General features: G+C 58.9%; 2 protein-coding genes across 2 annotated transcripts; both read right to left on the bottom strand.

The window, feature by feature from the left end:
• Positions 1-1010: 1010 nt before the first annotated feature.
• PSMC3 (proteasome 26S subunit, ATPase 3) lies at positions 1011-6366 on the bottom strand. The gene is made up of 12 exons (XM_004619084.3): positions 6129-6366; positions 5894-5977; positions 5133-5258; positions 4716-4820; positions 4566-4628; positions 4173-4310; positions 3589-3732; positions 3335-3483; positions 2411-2507; positions 2075-2220; positions 1257-1338; positions 1011-1173 (listed from the first exon to the last, which is right to left on the bottom strand). Exons 1-12 carry the CDS (start codon positions 6153-6155, stop codon positions 1063-1065), a joined length of 1272 nt encoding a protein of 423 aa, XP_004619141.1. The 5' UTR covers positions 6156-6366; the 3' UTR covers positions 1011-1062.
• A 3596-nt stretch (positions 6367-9962) lies between these two features.
• RAPSN (receptor associated protein of the synapse) lies at positions 9963-18569 on the bottom strand. Its single transcript, XM_055143176.1, has 8 exons — positions 18378-18569; positions 17595-17933; positions 13906-14064; positions 13477-13575; positions 13171-13293; positions 12549-12602; positions 10403-10602; positions 9963-10178 (listed from the first exon to the last, which is right to left on the bottom strand). The coding sequence occupies exons 1-8, from the start codon at positions 18567-18569 to the stop codon at positions 10106-10108; spliced, it is 1239 nt and encodes a 412-aa protein (XP_054999151.1). The 3' UTR covers positions 9963-10105.
• Between the last annotated feature and the right edge of the window lie 535 nt (positions 18570-19104).

A 19104-nucleotide genomic window follows, 5' to 3' on the forward strand; every position in this document is an offset into this window, starting at 1 on the left:
CGGCCCCCCTTGCTGTGGGAGCCCAGCGCACTGAACACAGGTGAGAAAGCCAGAGAAGTGTAGTGATCGGGGTCTGAGGCAGGTTTGTCTCATGGACTCCTGAGGGCAAGGGGCACTGGGCCCCCCAGGACTTGCTGCTGAGATGGAGGAGCCAGAGGGGACAAACGAGCTATGGAGAGCGGCTCCCTGGACGGGCCACTCTGGGAGCCCCGGTTCAGCAGCACCCAGGAAACAAAGTCAGTTCGGGTGAGAAGCCCCTCCCGGCCAGGTGCCCCAAGAGAACAAAGCTAACTGGAGAAGCTCGGCACGAGGGGCTGGGGCCATAGCACAGCGGGTAGGGCGTTTGCTTTGCACGCAGCTGACCCGGGTTTGATTCCCAGCATCCCGTATGGTCTCTCGAGCAGTGCCAGGGGTGATTCCTGAGTGCAGAGCCAGGAGTCAGCCCTAAGCATCGCCGGATGTGACCCAAAAAGCCAAAGGAAAAAACAAAAAAGGCTCGGCACAAGACCCCAGAGCACAGAGCGTGCCCTGAACAGAGTGACCGGGTCAGGGTGGTAGGAGAGCTGGGAAGCTGGTGGCCGAGAGGACCAGCCACGGGACTCCCAGCCTCAGGGCAGAACACCCCGAGGACGGAGAGCGACCAAGCACAGAACTGAGCAGATCTGGCTCCCGGGGCGCCAGACCCAGAGCCCAGCTTCCCAAAGCAGCCAGGGACACGCACCCGAGCGGCCAGTAGAGAGCGGGAAAAGTGGCCCCTTCCCTTCGTTCCAGAGCTTTGGGTGATGGGAATGGGGGAGGGGCGGGCAGAGGCCAAACAAGCTCTCCCAGAGGGGCTCCCCCGACAACCACTGGGTTCCCAGCAGCAGCACCCGGAGAAGAGCGCCCCACATCCCCGCGTTTCCGGGCCCAGGACAGGAGGGAGGCCTGGAGGCTTCCTGCCCACGGCCGGCCCCGTGCTTCACCAGGCCCCGGGCCCGGGGCGGGGAGAGAGGTGGACAGGCTGCAGCGGGGCCGGAGACCAGCTTTTATTCCCATCCCCGCAGCGCGCGGGGCAGTGCAGCCCTAGGCGTAGTACTGCAGGTTGGCTTTCTTCTTCGCCTGCACCTCCAGGATGCCCTCCATGTAGTCCTCGTGCGTGAGCTCCGTGGCCCCTCTGCGCAGTGCGATCATGCCCTGTGGACGGGACACACAGGCTGAGTCCTCGAAGCAGATTCCCCCTCGTCTCCAGGGATACAGGCACCCGCCCCGGGACTCACCGCCTCCACACACACGGCCTTGCACTGGGCCCCGTTGAAGTCATCTGTGCAGCGAGCAAGCTCCTCGTAGTTGACATCAGGACTGGGGGGAGAGGACATGCATGGCCCAGTTAACATACTCCCACCCCCGCCAGATCACCGGGGACCCCTGCTCTCAAGCCGCGGGGCTGGGGCAGTGCCTGGGGCAAAGTCAGCCAGACCAGGTCACTTTTCTGGCTTTCTGGGTCACAGCTGGCATTGCTTAGGGGTTACTCCGGGCTCTGCCTCAGGAATCACTTCTGGCAGTACTTGGGGGAACCACCTGGGAACCCGGGTCTGCCACTTGGAAGGCAAATGTCCTACCTGCTGTGCTATCGCTCTGGCCCCAGACCACCTGGGCCCCCATTTCTAGCACCTCAGGGCTCTCACCTGTCTCACCTGGAGACCTGAACCTGAGACCCCCCGGGGTGAGTCCGCCTGGACAAGGGCGTGCTGTACAAACAGGAAGTCCCCAGGAGCATGGACCCCACGTGGGCAACTGAAGCCCTTGGGGGCCAGCCCCATGCTTGATGTCGCACAACACCGCAAGGCTGGTGCTGCTATCCTTCAGGTCAAAGAGAAAACCAAGGCTGGCGACAGGGTGCCACTCACTAGGGCTGGCCCGTGTCCCTGTCAGCTGTGTTCTGCAGCTGGAGGAGGGGAGGCCCAGAAACAGGATCTCTGGAGAGCACTTTCTGAGCTCAGCAGAGCTGAGGGCAGTGAACTCTAGGCCATACTGGACACGGGGCACCCGAGGAGATGGGACGGACGCCAGCCTGCCTCGCTCAGGAACTGCTCACCTGACGTTCATCTTCCGGGAGTGGATCTGCATGATTCTGGCCCTGGCCTCTTCGTTGGGCATCGGGAACTCAATCTTCCGGTCCAGACGACCTGAGCGGAGCAGGGCAGGGTCCAGGATGTCCACTCTGTTGGTGGCCGCAATGACCTGCGCAAAGGAAGCAGCAGCAACAGGCCCTAAGACAGACCAGTCATGGCCGAGAAGGTGTCAGTGTCAGATCCGGGCGGAGGGAAGAGGTGATAAAGGCCTGAATCCTAATTCCCGTCACACAATTTGGGAGGCAAGAAGAGCCCGCCCGCTTGGGTCCCTGCAGAATGACAGAACGAGGAAAGCTCACCTTGACTTGCGTGTTGGGCTGGAACCCATCCAGCTGGTTGAGAAGCTCCAGCATCGTCCTCTGCACCTCCCTGTCCCCTGCCTTCTCACTGTCGAAGCTGGACACACAGGAGGCCAGGCAGGCTGGTGAGTGAGGTGACAGTCGGGGGGATCCCACCCTCACCCGACAAGAGGCCCGGCTCAGTGCCTGGGAGTGGCCAGAGAGGGTGTCAGTACTGCTATTACTGCGTCCCCGCGGGGATGCTCTGGGGACCCGGGGCCAGATACTGGGACCAGTAGCCCAGATATGGAGCTTCAGGGGACGCCCAAGCAGGCATCCTGACACCCCTCAGCACAGGCTGACTCCCACATAAGCTGGCCACCGACCAATGGAGAGAACGGGAGAAGAGGAGGGGGGAGCACAGCAAGGGTGGGCCTGCACAGCACAGCGGGAAGGGCGCTTGCCTTGCATGTGGCCAACCCAGGTTCAACCCCCGGCATCCCACATGGTCCCCTGAGCACTGCCAGAGTGATTCCTGAGTGCAGAGCCAGGGGTAGCCCTTGAGCATCGCCGAGTGTGACCCAGAAACAACAACAAAACGAAGAAAAACAGCCTGCAGACCAAGGGCGCACTGTGGAGGAACAGGGGCTGTGGGCCTTGATGAACTCAGCGCTGATGCCAGGCGGCAACACGACGGCCCCGGAAGGGCTTCGAGGAGGCTCTGACGGGGCATGGGACAAAGGGTGCCCAGGAGAGACATCACCAAGTTTTGAAAAGAACATGCTGGCTACTAGGAGGAGAAAAGATCGAGGAAGAGCTACAGGGAGACCAGCCAGGAGACGAGTGCTCTCTGGCCAGAAGACAAACGCGGAAGCCAAAGCCCAGCGCCCAGCTGCCACCACGCGAGGCCGGGTCCGGGCAGGAGCGCAGGCGTCCACCCCTTACCGCTTGGTGCCAATGGCATCCAGCTCATCGATGAAGATGATGGATGGTGCTTTCTCCTTGGCCAGGGCAAAGGCATCCCGCACCAGCTTGGCCCCATCCCCGATGAACATCTGCACCAGCTGGGGGCCGGCCAGCTTCAGGAAGGTGGCCTGTGGGGGAGGCGGGAGGGCGACAGTCAGGCCAGGGGACCATTGAGAGGCCCTCCCCACCTCCTGGTCACACCCACATCCGCCCAGCCCTCCAGGAACACTCACCTTGGTCTGTGCGGCACAAGCTCGGGCCAGGAGGGTCTTTCCAGTACCCGGGGGACCGTACATCAGCACCCCTTTGGGAGGCTGAATCCCCAAGTTCTCAAACTTCTCCTTGTGGTTCATGGGTAGGACAATGGCTTCGACCAGCTGCGAGGAAGGAGTTGTGGGGTGAGAGGGCGCGAAGCCCCGGTAGCCCAAACGCCTCTGGCCTCACCCGCTCTGCAGCACCCCAGCCCACCCCCACTGCACTCCAGGGGCTCCGAACTCTCCCACCCATGCCGGCAGCATGTAGGCCTGTCTCCCACCAAGGCTCAGCTGTGTTCCCGGCAGGAAGGGCAGGGCGCCGCAGACGGACTCAGCCGTGTATCAGGACCAGAGTTCCAAGCCTAGCCCTGATTATCCGCGTCCCTGTCCAGCCTGCGCTCTCAGGACCTCAGCCCTGAAAGCGATCAGAGCAGCCTCCCTGTGCCCCTGGGATACAGTGAAGGTAAGAGGTCCGGGGTGGAGGCGGGGAAGGGGGCACCCATTCAGTCAAAAAGAAATACCCGAAAGGCAGAGGCACGCCCACACACTCCCTTGCCCCTCACCTCCTGAATCTGCTTGTCCAGGCCCCCGATGTCGCTGTACTGCTCCGTGGGCCTCTCGTCCACCTCCATGGCCTTCACCCTCGAGTCATACTCTGTGGGCAGAGTCTCCAGGATCAGGTAGGAGTCCTTGTTCACACCCTGGGGACACAGCAGGAGCCCTGCACATCCCTCCTAGCCTGCACTCCACCCATCAGGTAGGTCTGCAGGACAGAAGGGACGAGACGGGACAGGACCATGCAGGAACCAAAGAGCGGGCACACAGGAGCCCAAGCTCTGGGGGGCTCTGCCGCAATCCAAGGCCAAGGCCAGCCAACATCGGGACCCAGGGCTGCAGCAGGAGCTCAGCAGGTCGGCGGGTGAACCCTAATGGTACAAGCCCTCCCGAGCACTCACCACCAAGTCTCCCGGCTTCAGCTTTTCAGCATCCACCAAGCCAATCACGGGCAGGAAGTATGTCTGCAGGAGACACCAGGAGTCACTTCAGGTACTGGCCCCAGGAGGGCCCCTTTTCTCTCTATTCTCCTGCGGGCTAACAGGCCTCACCTGCCGGGTGGAGGTCTTGATCACGGCACACTTGCCCTTCCGCTGAGAGTCTAGGTCAATGTTAGCACCATCTTCCTCTTGGTCATTGGGATCCACATCCAGGAGCTGGGAAGGGGGAGAAGCTCAGATCAAGAGGCCCTGCCCAGCTACTGAGTCTCCAGGACCCAGAACTTCTGGACCCTGCAGGGCGAGCTGGCCACCCCACCTCACTTCCCAGAACAGCCTCTGGGCACAGCCACGGCGGAGAGAATGAGTGGGAAGTACGGAGGCCTACTAGGGTGCTGCCCATCTACCCAAGGTTTGTCTCCCCACCGCTAGAAAGAGAGGGCCTGGGGGGTTGATTTTTCGGGACTCCCATCCCTCCCCGTTGGCACCCTCACGCCCCCAACCCCTGCTCCCCTCCACATGCACACACACCTCAATGACGTTGGACACCAGGTAGGGGAGGGTCTTGTTCACTTTGATCTTCTCGCTGTTCTCTTTGATCTTGTCCTTCATGGCCTGCAGTTCATGGGTGACGCGCAGCACCTCGCTCTTCATGATCTGGGAGCAGGGGAGCCTCGGCTCAGCTGGGGTCGGGGGGAAGGGGGTGTCCCAAGGCCCAGGAACTGAGGTTCTGACCAGCTGCACCCACGTTGCCCCCAAGGCCTGGCTGTGTGTGTGTCCACCTCCAGATGCAGTACCCCTCTATTTCAGGGGCCAGACCCTGGGATGCTCAAGGATCCCTCCTCGCAGGCTTAGGGGACCCTATGTGGCAGGCACCCGGGATCAACCTGGGGTCCGCAACATGCATGCACCTCACATCCTGCCCCAGTGGCCCTGGCGCCGCAGCTTTAACTGAGGAACGAGGTGGCCGTGGGCACGCGGCGCCCTCGGGGTCGGGGGCCGCCCGGTGTCTCACAGCCTCAGTTTCTTAGCTGGTCTTTTCTAAAAGGACCCCCCCCACTCAGAAGACCTGCTTTGCAAGACCCGCTTGCAGAGGCCATCAGAGGGTCCCAGGGAGGTGGAGTGCCCCCGCCAACTCATCCCTTTTTTAAGATTTCCCTTTTTTTCCCCTTCGCTCTCTCTCTTTTGCAGGCCGGGGAAGGGCTCGGCGGCCGCCCCGCCGCCCGGGAGCTCCGGGGGCCGGAAGTCCGGGATGCGCGCGGGGCCGGGGGGTGGGGGGGCTCCGCGCCCACCTTGATCTCGCTGTCCAGCAGCCGCGTGCGCTGGATGATCTCTTCCGTGGACATCTTGAGCACCTCTTCCCCGATGCCATCTTGCTGTGAAGGGGAGAAAGCGAGTTAATGTTCTGTTCTTTTCTCCTTCTAAAGTCAGGCTGGGCCCCCCGCCCCCGCCCCTCACGGCCGGCCCGGACGCCGGGACGGCGCCGCCCCGGAGAGCCGCAGCCCCCCGGCCCGCTCGGCCCCGCACCTCGGCCTCGTCCCACACGGTCGCCATCTTCTCCTGCCGAGTCACCGGGCCCGCGAGCCTCGGCGGCAGATTCGCCTCCTCCGAACGGCAGGCCCGAGGCGGCGGCGGGGAGGCCGCGGCGGGGCAGCGATGGAGGCCGGCTCCCTTCCCTCAGGACTCAGCGGAGGACGGGGCGCCCCGCATCCCGACTCCACACAGAACCGATCCCGGGCGACGCGAGTGGAGCGAATCGGCTTCCGCGAGTCACAGACGCGCTCGGCGCTGCAGGACCCGCCCCCGACGCTCCTGATAGGCTTCCGCCCCCCCACCGCTCTGTTTCTGCCAGCGCTTATTGGTCAATGTGCTCGGTGGGGTGGAGCCTGGAAGGAAAACCGGAAAAGGAAAAGTGTAGGGAGGAGGGGAGGGAAAAAAAAAAACCACCCGGGAGCCGCGAGGGATCTTGGGAAATGTAGTTTTTTTCCTCTTTGGGAAATGTAGTTTTTATTGGAGGAGTTTGCTTGCTTCCACTTAAGATTCCTACTAGTTTAGCTAGGAATCAGGGCTCGGACCTTGGTAGTCTCTCCTAAATGATAAAAGAATATATGCCAGGCATATACAGAGAGACAAAATTTTTAAAAGGCTTAACACCTTAGGGCCCTTTTTTATAATTACTATTTATAAAAATAGTTAGCCTCCCAGGGTTCAGGAGAGAATCATTAACGAGACTAAACAGAAATCACTGTTTACTCACTTCAGAGCAGGTGCCTCAGAACTACCCAGGTGGGGAAAAGTGCAAATGACAAGCATCCCGTAGGATCTGAAATGTCTGTGTTGGGCTGAAAATCCAAGGTGGGAACCACATAGCCCCTGGAACACTGCTATGTGCTGCCTTCACACAAAAGTGAGACTAGCTCTTTAGCAAGCAGGGGCTGTGTGAGGGAAACTGGAGCTGAGACTAGACCAGAGCCTCCCTTCCTTATAATTCTGATACAGACTACTTCTGATACATGAGCTTGGAGAATCATAGGACTGCTGATACTTTGTTGTTGTTGTTGTTTGGGTTTTTTGGGGGTCCAAACCTGGTGTTGCTCAGGGTTTATTTCTGGCTCTGTGCTCAGGGATCAGTCCTGGCGAGCTCTGGGGACTGAACTGGGGCCAGCCGGTGCAAGGCAAATACCCTACCCCCTGTACTAATGCTCCCGCCCTAAAGTGCAGACATTTGCCAGTGTTGGCCCACCTGCTGTCTAGCCAGAGACTTCTTCCCATTGTACCCCACTCCCTCGGAAAACAAAACACTGGAGGGACCAGGGAGTGGCTCAGTGGTAGAGAACTTGCCTTGCATGTGTCAGATCCTGGGCTCTATTTCCAGCCACCCCCTGTAAACGTGGAGGTCTGAGGGCAGAGAGATAGCAAAGTGGATAGGCATGTGGCAGGCCCAGGTTCCATTGATCTCCAGCACCCCACATGATGCCCCCAGCATGCCAGGAGTGCTCTGTGAGCACAGAGTGAAGAGTAAACCTTGAGCAGGAGTGATCCCTAAGCATAGAGCCAGAGTGAGCCCTGAGCACCACTAGCTGTGCCTCCAGAGCCCAATCCAACAAATTTTATTTATTTAGTATCTGGGCTACACCCAGTGATACTCAGGGCTTACTCCTGGCTCTGCACTCAGGAAAAACTCTTGGTGGTGCTCAGGGGACCACCCATATGGGATGCCAGGGATCGAAGCCAGTCGGTCGTGTGCAAGGCAAGTGCCCTCCCCATCTGAACTATTGCTTTGGCCCCGGGAAAGACAAATTCTGCACCAAGTCAGATCACATTCTCAATTCTGTCATGGCCCTGTAGCCTCCTCTAATCCGGAAGAGCCCCACCTCCTGCCCACTGGGTCTTTCATGTCTACGAAGCATCCGGGCCAGTTGTCCTGGCATGGGCTGCTCCCGACACAGTAACCCCGAGAATGCTCGGAAAGCCTGCCAGGTGCTCAGCCTGCAGCAGCTGTCCCCGCTCTCGGGAGGGACCCACCCAGCCCCAGGCACAGTCGCCCTACTCAGTTACAGACGCCTCACCAGTCTCCTCCACCACAGGAGAGCTCCTTCCACACCATTTCTTTTTGTTGTTGTTTTTTATTTTAATGAATCACCATGAGATACAGTTGCAGACTCACAAATTTTTGTGATTGTTTCAAACAATGTTCGAGTACCCATCTCTCCACCAGTGCCCATTCTCCACCACCATTGTTCCCAGTGTCCCTCCCGTCACCCCCACCCCATCCCACCCCCTGCCTCTGTAACAGACACATTTCCTCTTACTCACTCTCTCCTCATGGGTGTTATGGTTTGCAACATAGGCACTAAGCAGCCATCATGTTTGGCCCATAGTCTACTTTCAGCACGTATCCCTCCAACCATTATTTATTTAGTGGTCTCTTCTCCCTCTCACCCGCCTTCTCCCCCAGCACATGAGATGGGCTTCCAAGCCGTGGGGCGATCCTCCTGGCCCTTATCTCTACTATCCTAAGGTGTTACTCTCCTATTCTGTTACTTTATATTCCACAAGTGGGTGCAGTCATTCTCTCTCTGTCCCGCTCTTTCTGACTCATTTTGCTTAGCATGATACTCTCCATGCTGATCCACTTATATGCAAATTTCGTGGTTTCATTGTTTCTAACAGCTGCGTAGTATCCACACCATTTCTTATTTCATTCTCTGCCCCCTTTCAAAAGCCTCCTCCTCTTGTTTTTGTTTTGTTTTGTTTTTGTTTTGGGGTCACACCCGGCGATGATGCACAGGGGTTACTCCTGGTTCATGCACTCAGGAATCACCCCTGGCGGTGCTCAGGGGACCATATGGGATGCTGGGATTCAAACCCGGGTTGGCCTCGTGCAAGGCAAATGCCTTACCCTCTATGCTATCGCTCCAGCCCCAAGCCTCCTCCTCTTGAGACCACCTCTGCTTACCACATGTCAGCATGGCAGCCTGCCCGCCCCTGCCTTCCTGGGCTCGTCCCTGTACCCTGCCCAACACCTTTTTGTTTGTTTGGAGGCCATACCCAGCCACACTCAAGGGTTACTCCTGGCTCTGCACTCAGGAATCACTCCTAGCAGTGCTGGGGGACCCTATGGGATGCCGGGGATTGAACCCAGATCGGCCATCATGCAAGGCAAAACCCCCAACCTGCTGTATGATCGATCCACCCCCTAAGTAAGTTCTGTTCCATTAAAACCATCATATTGGGGCTGGAGTGACAGCACAGCGGGTAGGGCGTGTGCCTTGCACGCGGCCAACCCAGGTTCAATTCCCAGCATCCCACAGGGTCCCTCGAGCACCTCCAGGAGTAATTCCTGAGTGCAAAGCGACGAGTAACCCCTCTGCATCACCGGGTGTGACCCAAAAAGTGAAACAAAAAACAAAGACCTCATGTTTCACTAAAAAATAATAATAAATCTTTCAAAATTAAAATATTAGGGGCTGGGGCAATAGTACAGCAGGTAAGGCACTTGCCTTGTACACAACTGACCTGGGTTTGATCCCTGGCACCCCATCTGATTCCCCCAGCTCTGCCAGGAATAATTCCTGAGTGCAGAGCCAGGAGTAACCCCTGTGCACTGCCAGGTGTGACCCAAAAAGCAAAAATAAATAAATAATAAAATATTCTTTTTGCAGTGTCAGGGCTGGAACCCTGGGCCTCACACATGGAAGCATCTGGGCTGCCCGGAGCCACAGCCCCAGTGGCCCGGCAAGGACATCTGTGTCTCTTTCACAGAGACCCGGGGCCCCGAGCCCAAGAGTGCTCCTCTAGGGGGCCTCCCTCCCTCCCGCTGTCCCCCACACCTCAGAACCCACCTGGGATGGATAAGGGTCAGCACCGGGGACAGATGGTTTATTTTTCTATAAACAGCCAAGTACAAAGAGGCAGGGGAGGGTGATGGCGGGCGGGATCAAGCGCGGGGAGCATCAGGGGGCCTGGGCGGTGGGGTGGGCAGAGGGCGGACGCTGGTGACCTCACACGAAGCCGGGCTTCATGGACGAGCGGCGACAGTTGGGGCAACTCCGTGTCCCGTTGTTCTGTAGACACCTGGGGAGCCAAGGACAGAGCCTGCCCGTCCAGCGAGGCCCATCTGCACCCCCTGCCCTCCCCTCTGCAGCAGCGGGGAGGGGCCCCCTCCCTGGGTCTTCCTGGGGTCTCCTCCCTCCAACCCGAGTCTGGGTTGGCAGTGGGGCCCTGGGCTTCGGGGAGACGAAGGCTCAGAAAGCCAAGAGGCCCCGCGTTCAGGCCCCAGCGCTGCGGGGCGGACTCACCGGAGGTGGAAGATGTGGGAGCAGGGCAGGGCCTGCAGGCGGCTGTTGCGCTCCCCGATGGACTCCCCGCACAGCCCGCAGTACAGCTCTGTCTCCTCCACGCACTCGTGGAAGCGCACGACCTGGGCGCGCAGCTCCCGCTGCAGCCCCTGGCTCCGGTAGATGTGCTCGCTCAGGCAGTGCAGCTTGAGCTGGCTCAGCTGGGCACAGGCAAGACCGGATCAGCGGCCAGCGGCCTCCACCCGAGCTGCCACGGCCGGGCCTGCCCTGCTGAGGGACCCTGGCAAGACATCCTGCTATCGTGCTCTGTGTGTGTGTGTGTGTGTGTGTGTGTGTGTGTGTGTGTGAGTGTGTGTGTGTTGAGGGGGCTAGAAGGGCTCTGGGGGGCTGGAGCGATAGTATAGCGGGTAGGGCGTTTGCCTTGCACGCGGCCGACCCAGGATCGATTCCCAGCATCCCATATGGTCCCCTGAGCACCGCCAGGAGTAATTCCTGAGTGCAGAGTCAGGAGTAACCCCTGTGTGTAGCCAGGTGTGACCCCAAAAGCAAAAAATAAAATAAAATAGAAAAAAAAGGAGGGCTCTGGGATCCTTACCCACAGAACTGACTGGGGACTCCAAATGTTGTTTGGAGGTTGTTGTTGAACCACACCCAGAGATGCTCAGAGGTCACACCTGGCTCTGCACTCAGGAATTATTCCTGGCAGTTCATGAAGGACCACAGAGGATGCTGGGGTTAAACCTGGGTCAACTGCATGCAAAGCAAGTGTCCTGCCCTCTGTATTTTCTCTCCAGCCCCTCTATAGGATTTATTTTTTTAATTTTTCAATATTTTTATATTTTTGGTGTTTGGGCCATACCCAGCAGTGTGCAGGGGTTACTCCTGGCTCTGCAACTGAGGAATTGCTCCTGGCGGTTGATTAATGGAATGCTGGAGATAGATCAAACCAGGATTGGCCATATCCAACCCGGTTGGCCATGTGCAAGACAAGTACCCAGCCTGCTGTACTATCTCTCTAGCCCTTCCTTAGCATTTTAATGAGCGAATACATTTATCTGTTGTTTAGTTTGGGGGCCACACCCAACAATGCTCAGGTATCACTTCTAGCAGAGCGTGAGGGACCATACGGAGTGCCAGGTATCAAACTTGGGTTGCTAGGTGCAAGACAAGAGCCTGCCCGCTGTATCCCCAGCCCCTAAAGGACTTTACTAACTCAGCCTGTGCCATGACTCCACTACCACTAACTTCCTTTCAGGCTGTGCTCATGACATGCAACAGCCTTGCTCAGCCCAAGATGCTTGCAGACAGGAGTCGCTACATGGGTTCGATTCCTAGCATCCCATATGATCCTTCAAGCCTGCCAGGAGTAATACCTGAGCACAGAGCCAGGAGTAAGTCCTGAGCACTGCCAGGTATGCCCCCCACTCAAAACAGAAAAGAAAAAGATAAAAGAAACACATCTGGCATATTCTAGTAGGACCCCACACCTCAGCTGAGGGACGTCTTTGAGAATAGCCTTTCTTGAATGAGTGGGGCCTCAGGATGGTCCAAGGGGGTCACAAGGGTCCGAGAGGACAATCAAAGAAGTGAGGAGCAAAGCAGGAGCTGAGAGGGCAATGGCAGGAGAGGAGGGAACGCTGTTCGAGAGAAAGCCGAGAAGCACGGGGCCTCCTTCGGCCTCTGAAGGTATTGATTGTGAGTTTGGGGGAGGCCACATCTTTCTGAAGGAGGATGGGCTTGGGGGTTCTTGCGGGCCAGTCTGGGCTCAGGGGCATGGTGGACGGGCTGACGCAGGACCCCCCATGGTCTCCCGAGCACCACCAGGAGCAACACCTGAGCCAGGAGTGGCCCCCCAAGCACCACCACGCAGGGGCCCCACACTAAACGGAAATGAGCCAAACGGGACCAACAGGCCCGTCTCCAGGTGTGGGGCTGGGTCACTGCCTGAGACCCACTTTCCTCAGAGCAGCCGTGCGGCCCACGAAGGGCCTTTCTCGACCACCAAGGAAAGGGAGACGGGTGAGATGACGGCTAAGGGGCCGGTGCGGCACCTACACATGGTGAAGGGTGGAAGGAGGGTCCCCTCCAACCCAAGATCCCACCGGAGACCACGGGTGCAGCCCCAGGAGGCGGAACCAGCTCTGACCTTGTTGCCCACCTCTTCGGCCAGCTCCTGGGCTCTCTCGATGGTATCCAGAGCCTGGAAGGGAAGTGCAGGAGGTGCTGTGGGCCCCGGGTGCCTCCAGAGGCCCTGGGGCAGCTGCCCAGTGGTTCAGGAAGAGCAAGAGGAGGCGGGGCTGTGTGGGGACCCCCATCTCACAGCACCTCTGTGCACAACAGGCAGATAAAGCACCCGCACTCGGGCCCCCACTTTGCCCTTTTCATGGCCGTGGTTCCTCAAACAGGTTCCGAGCCTTTTTTTTTTTTTTTTTTTTTTTTTTTTGCTTTTTGGGTCATACCCGGCGTTGCACAGGGGTTACTCCTGGCTCATCATGCACCCAGGAATTACTCCTGGCGGTGCTCAGGGGACCATATGGGATGCTGGGAATCGAACCTGGGTCGGCCGTGTGCAAGGCAAACGCCCTCCCCGCTGTGCTATTGCTCCAGCCCCCAAGTCCTGAGCCTTTCTGAGCCTGAGTGATGGCCGGAAACAGCCTCATGTGAGGGAGTAGGTGAGGATGCTATTAGACAAAGGGGTCTGAAAGGACCAGCTCCCCCCTCCCAGGGTGTTGGGGAGCACCGGGACGAGTTGGAGGCTCCTCTCTCACCTTGTCTAGTGCCTTCCTGGCCACCCAGCATTTGGCCACACCCAGCAGCACCTGCACCTGGCCCAGGCGGTTCCCGATTTCGGTCAGGATGCTCAGGGCAGAGTCGTACCTGGGAAAGGCTGTCTATACAGCGGGGGGTGGAGTCAGGCCCACTGGGGGCGGAGCCAACTGGCCCGGGGTGGAGCTAGGCCAGCCCAGGGGCGGAGCCCGGCAGACCCGAGGGCGGAGTCAGGCAGACCCGGGGGCGGGATCAAGCCAGTCTGGGGGCGAGCCAGGCCAGCACCCCTGCCTTCCAGCCCACATCACCTCCAGGTCCCCGCGGCTCCGGTGGATGTCGGCGAAGCAGAGCAGGCAGAGGGCCTGCAGGGGCCGGTCTCCATGCTGCAGAGCGATCTTCATAGACTCCTGCGGGTGGGGCCCAGCACTCAGGCCCCCAGCACCTCCCATGGACCCAGGACCCATCACCATCCTCAGAGCACTAGACGTCCCCGCCATCCTGGGACTGAGACCACTTGGCTGGAAAGTGACGGGGCTGAACTCCGGGACGGGGGACCAGGAGGCCCGGTTGTCCTGCCCCAGGAATGCCGCCCACCTCCGCCCACCCCTCCCCCCAGTCAGATGTGCAAGGCAGCGGAGGGGTGGGGGTGGGAACCAGTGTCTCCCTGGGGATTTCCTTAGGGGGGCTGCTTGGAAAGAGGAGGTGCTGCCCGCCTGCCCCGGACCCTCCTGCCCCACCTCACAACACTCCATGGCACTGCCCAGGTGGCCGAGCAGGCGGTAGGCCACGGCCATGTGGTACTGGCTCATGGCGCGGTACTTGAGGCTCCAGCCTTTGCCATAGTCGTTGACCAGCTCAGCAGCCTTGCAGGGGAAGAACAGGGCTTTCTCGTAGTCCTGCAGGGACACAGGGCGGGGGCAGCATGAGGGCCACAAACTCCAGCACCCAAGGGTGCCATCTGCTCCTGTCAGCATTGGGAAGAGCCAAGTGGACAGAGCTGGTGGTGCTGGTGGCAGCCAGAGGAGGGTGGGGGTGGGGAGGCTCCATCCACAGGACACTTGGTCCCAGCCAGCAGTCCTTGGCTTGTAGTTTCCGTACCAGGCCCAGGGGTGCTGGTGGGGGGGAGGGGTGGGCAGGCCAACACTCGTGGCACTGGATGGAATCCAGGGTCTCACATGCCAGGGGCGCACCCCACCAGTTGAGCAATCCCATTGGCCCAGTGTAGATTTTGTTTGTTTTGTTTTGGGGCCATACCTGGCAGTGCTCAGGGGTACGCTTGGCTCTGCACCCAGGGATCACTCCTGGCAGGGCTTAGAGGACCATATGGGGTACTGGTGACTGAATCTGGTCAGCCACATGCAAGGCAAGCACCTGACCTGCTGTCCTGTCTCTCTAGCCCCTCTGATAGATCCTTGTCCAGAAAGTCTGATGGAAACCTGCATTTCTTTTCTTTTTTTTTTTGCTTTTTGGGTCACACCCGGCAATGCACAGGGGTGACTCCTGGTTCTGCACTGAGGAATTACTCCTGGCGGTGCTCAGGGGACCATATGGGAAGCTGGGAATCAAACCTGGGTCAGCTGAGTGCAAGGCAAACGCCCTACCCGCTGTGCTATTGCTCCAGCCCAAATCTGCATTCCTTAGCAGGGCACTATATGCCCCTCCATGGGCCCCCAGGATGTGCCAAGGTGAAAAAATACATAAATGAGGAGTCACAGCACAAGACCAGAGGGGTCAACCAGTGAGATAAGGGAACAGGGAGGAAACAAGGCAACACTGGGGTCATGATGGGAAAAAGATTGAGAAACCTAAACTATATCAAGGGCAGACCTAAGTTCCAGTCACAGAGGAACCCAGGAAAAGGGGCACGGGAAAAGGCTCCTGGGCGCTGGGTCGGGGAGGGCCTGAGCAATAGTACAGGGGGAGGGTGCTTGCCCTGCACACGGCTGAGCACCGCCAGGAGTTAATTCCTGAGTGCAGAACCAGGAGTAACCCTCCTGAGCATTGCCAGGTGTGCCCAGAGGCACGCTCACCCCATCCCTTAAAAAAAAAGTGGGGGGGAATGGGAGGGATAGTGGGATTATCAGTGGTGGAGAATGGGCACTGGTGGAGGGATGGGTATTCAAGCATTGTATGCCTGAAACACAAGCACGAAAAGTTTTAAGTCTGTAACTGTACCTCATGATGATTCACTAATAAAAATTTTTTTTAAAAACCATATAGGTTTGACTTTTAGTTGAGAAAGAAAAGAAAAAAAAAAGAAGAAAAAGAAAGGAAAAGGCTCCCCAGCAGTGAGACTGTGAGACTGAAACTGAACCAGAATGTTCTACAATTCAAATCTGGCTTCACTGACTCAAAGTAAAAGAGGAATTTTCACTTCAGAGAGGGAGACAATGGCCGAGCCAACGGGGGGAGGCTTTGCGTTCCAACTCAACACGCCCCAGGAAGAGGCAAAGTTTCAGGATCCTGAGAAATAACTGCACATCTGGGCTGTAATAATGATATTGTGGTTGTGTAAGGAAACATCCTTCTGGAGCCTGACAGCACATGACGCTTGCCTCGCACAAGGCCAACCCCAATTTGATCACCAGCACCTCAAATGGTCCCTGAGCATCATCAGGAGTGATCCCTGCCTGAGCACCAAGGGTGTGGACCCAACACAACCCTCCATGAAAAAAAAAAAAAGAGTAGGGGCTGCAACTATAGCACAGCGGGTAGGGCGTTTGTCTTTCATGTGGCCGACTCGGGTTCGATTCCCAGCATCCCATAGGGTCCCCCGAGCACCGCCAGGAGTTAATTCCCAAGTGCAGAACCAGGAGTAACCCCTGTGCATCTCCAGGTGTGACCCAAAAAGGAAAAAAAAAAAAAGAGTAACTGTCCTTATTTTTTTTTTTGCTTTATGGGTCACACCTGGCAATGCACAGGGGTTACTCCTGGCTCTGCACTCAGGAATTACCCCTGGTGGTGCTCAGAGGACCCTATGGGATACTGGGAATCGAACCCGGGTCGGCCGCGTGCAAGGCAAACGCCCTACTCGCTGTACTATTGATCTGGCCCCAGTAACTGTCCCGCTTTGAACCACTCCCAGCTGAGATTGAATCCAGGTTGCTGGGTATGAGGCAATGTACTTCCTCTCCAGCCCACATACTGTTTCACTGAAGTGGAACATACAGAGAATCTTTATACTGAATTCTCTCCTCTACTGCCCTACACGGTTCCTTCTCTTCACCTTAAACCACCTCCATCCCTGTCTCCCCCCTTCCCCAACACCTACAGCAGGGTTTCTCACCTTGCTGAATGGAGTCCTTAGCCGAGAACTGGCTTCCTCTCACCCACTTTCACTTCCCACTCCATTTATGAAGCACCTACCGTATGCCAGACACGTGCACCCCCAGCACAGCCTGGGTGCCTGGGATAGTACAGTGGTTAAGGTATTTATTGGCTTTGCACCCAGGCAACCCAGGTTCGATCCCCGTATGATCCCCCCAAGCCCTGCAAGGAGTAATCCCAGCGTGCAGAGCCAGGAAGTAGCCCTGAGTGAGCATCACCGGGTGTAGCCCCAAACCGAAACTAAGTGAAGCAAAATCACTAAAATAAAGGAGGAGACTGTAGAAGAAGTGATGGTGATGGGCGGGCACCACCATGTTCACTTTGTTGAATTTATTTAGTTTGGGGAGCCACTCCTGGCTCCCACCTGCAAAACATGAGCTCCTTGGAACTCCCTCCTCAGTGCTCCTGTGTGGGTGGGGGCCCTCCTCAGCAGCGTGGACCAGACAGTTCAGTGTGGGAGGTGCTGGGGGTCCACCAGGGCCACTCCTGGAAGTCCTCGGGTCCCCGTGATGCCAGAGAGAACTGAGCCTCCTGCATGCTAGGCACAGGCTCAGAGCGGGTCCAAGCTCTGTCTCCCTGCCAAGTCTTTGTTTTTATTTTGGGTTTTTTTTTTTTTTTGGTCATACCCGGGAGAGCTCAGAGCTTACTCCTGCCTCTGTGCTCAGGATCACTCCGAGTTGGCGGGGTTTGGGGGTGAGTGGGTGAGTATATGCAGTGCCCAAGACTGAACCCGGGTGGGGGGCGCTGAAGCGATAGCACAGCGGGTAGGGCGTTAGCCTTGTACACGGCCGACTCGGGTTTGATTCCCAGCATCCCATAGGGTCCTCCGAGCACCACCAGGAGTAATTCCTGGGTACAGAGCCAGGAGTAACCCCTGAGCATTGCCGGGTGTGACGCAAAGAAAAAAAAAAAGACTGAACCTGTCGGTCCTGTGCCAGGCATCTTACCCGCTGGACCATCTCCCCAGCCCCTTCTGGGCAAGTCTCGTCCTAAGCAAGGGGGACACTGAGGGTTGGAAGGCAATGTGGCTCGGAGAGGCAAGGGGGAGCCCAGCCGGCGTTCCCTGCCCCCCCCCCCGCCCCCTGGGGCCCGGGCGCACCTTGACCTGGGCGTAGAAGCTGCCCAGGCTGCAGCAGACCCGGCACTCGAGCATGGCGTCGTCGTTGTTGTGTGCATAGCGCAAGGCCTTCTCGAAGCTCTCCAGGGCCTTCTGGAAGAGGCTGAGGCCCAGGAAGGCGTTGCCCATGCTCAGGCTGACCTGGCCGCCGAGCTGGGCGCCCGCCCTGGTGCCCGGCAGGCCGAGGCACGTCTTGCAGTAGGAGATGGTCTTGTGGAACTCACACAGCTTCTCGTTGCTGCGCGCCAGGTTCAAGTAACTCTCCAGGAGGAAGTCGGCGTCCTCCAGCGCCCTCGCCGTGTCGATCTGCACCACGGCAAACTGGCCCGGGCGGGGGGAGATGGGGGGGGTGGCATCAGCCAATCCATGGGGGGGGGTCGGGGAGCCGCCTCCCATTCTACCCGCTGCTGAAATCAGCCGCCTCTGCCCCTCACACCCACCTCGGAATCAGTCCCCAGCTCAGACCCCGAAGCCCCAACAGGAAAGTGAAGACTTATAGACCCCCAGACCTGGGCTTGAGATTCACCACCACCACCACCAAACCCCGAGATAGGGGCACCTCGTTTAAGTTCAAGGCCGCAGGACTGAATCTGCAGCTGGAACCCAGCACCCAAGGCCCCGGGGCCTGCAGGGTCAGAGGCCTGAGTCCCCGGCCAGCCCCTGCTCCCTCCAGGCTGCGGGGTTTTGAGGGGCCCAGGAGTCGGGGGCAATCTGGGAGAGACACAGCCCTCCCCCGCCACGGCCCCCCATCCCCGCGGCGCCCACCTTCAGCATCTCCTTGTATCGGCCCATCTCCGAGTGCGCCGTGACCAGGCAGCCCAGCACCCGGAAGCGCCCCACGAGGTCCGAGCTCTTCTCCAGCACCCGCACCCACACCTGCAGCGCCTTCTCCGTCTGGTTCGACTGGTACAGCTGCAGCCCCTTCTCGATCTGCTGCTTGGTCTGGTCCTGCCCCATCCTCCCGGCCCGGCGCCCAAGGACCCCCTGCCCCCGGACTGGCTCCGTGCCGGGCCTCTAGGCACTCATTTTTTTGGGGGGGCTCTGCAGCCCCCCGAAAGCAGCGCCGGGCAGCAGGAGTCGGAGCGGGGCCTGACCAGAGCGCGGGCGGCACCCGGGAACAAAGCTCCCGCAGCCCCCGAGTCCGCAGCTGTCCCTGCCAGTTGAGGCCACGTGGCCGCCGAGGAATGTCAGCCGCAAGGTCACGCAGGCGTGGGTCGGGGATGTGCCACACCCACGGCCCTCTCGGGGAGGTGGCTTCCAAGGGGTACAGGCACGCTCCACTCCCCTTGGCCGCCACTTCGGTCCCTCTGACACCAGCCCAGCTCCGAGGCCAGGCAGAGAGAGGAGGAGGTGGGGCTGGCACCCGGCACGTGGGGGCAGGGGTAGTAAAGGCAGGCCGGTGCCCGCTGTCCCCCAGAGACATCCCCTGCCCACGCATGCGCCCACACTATCCCCAACTCCGGGTTCTGATGCCCAGCGCCACCAGAACCAC

The sequence above is a fragment of the Sorex araneus genome, chromosome 6 (genome assembly GCF_027595985.1).
Source record: "Sorex araneus isolate mSorAra2 chromosome 6, mSorAra2.pri, whole genome shotgun sequence".
Taxonomy (NCBI): Eukaryota; Metazoa; Chordata; class Mammalia; order Eulipotyphla; family Soricidae; genus Sorex; species Sorex araneus.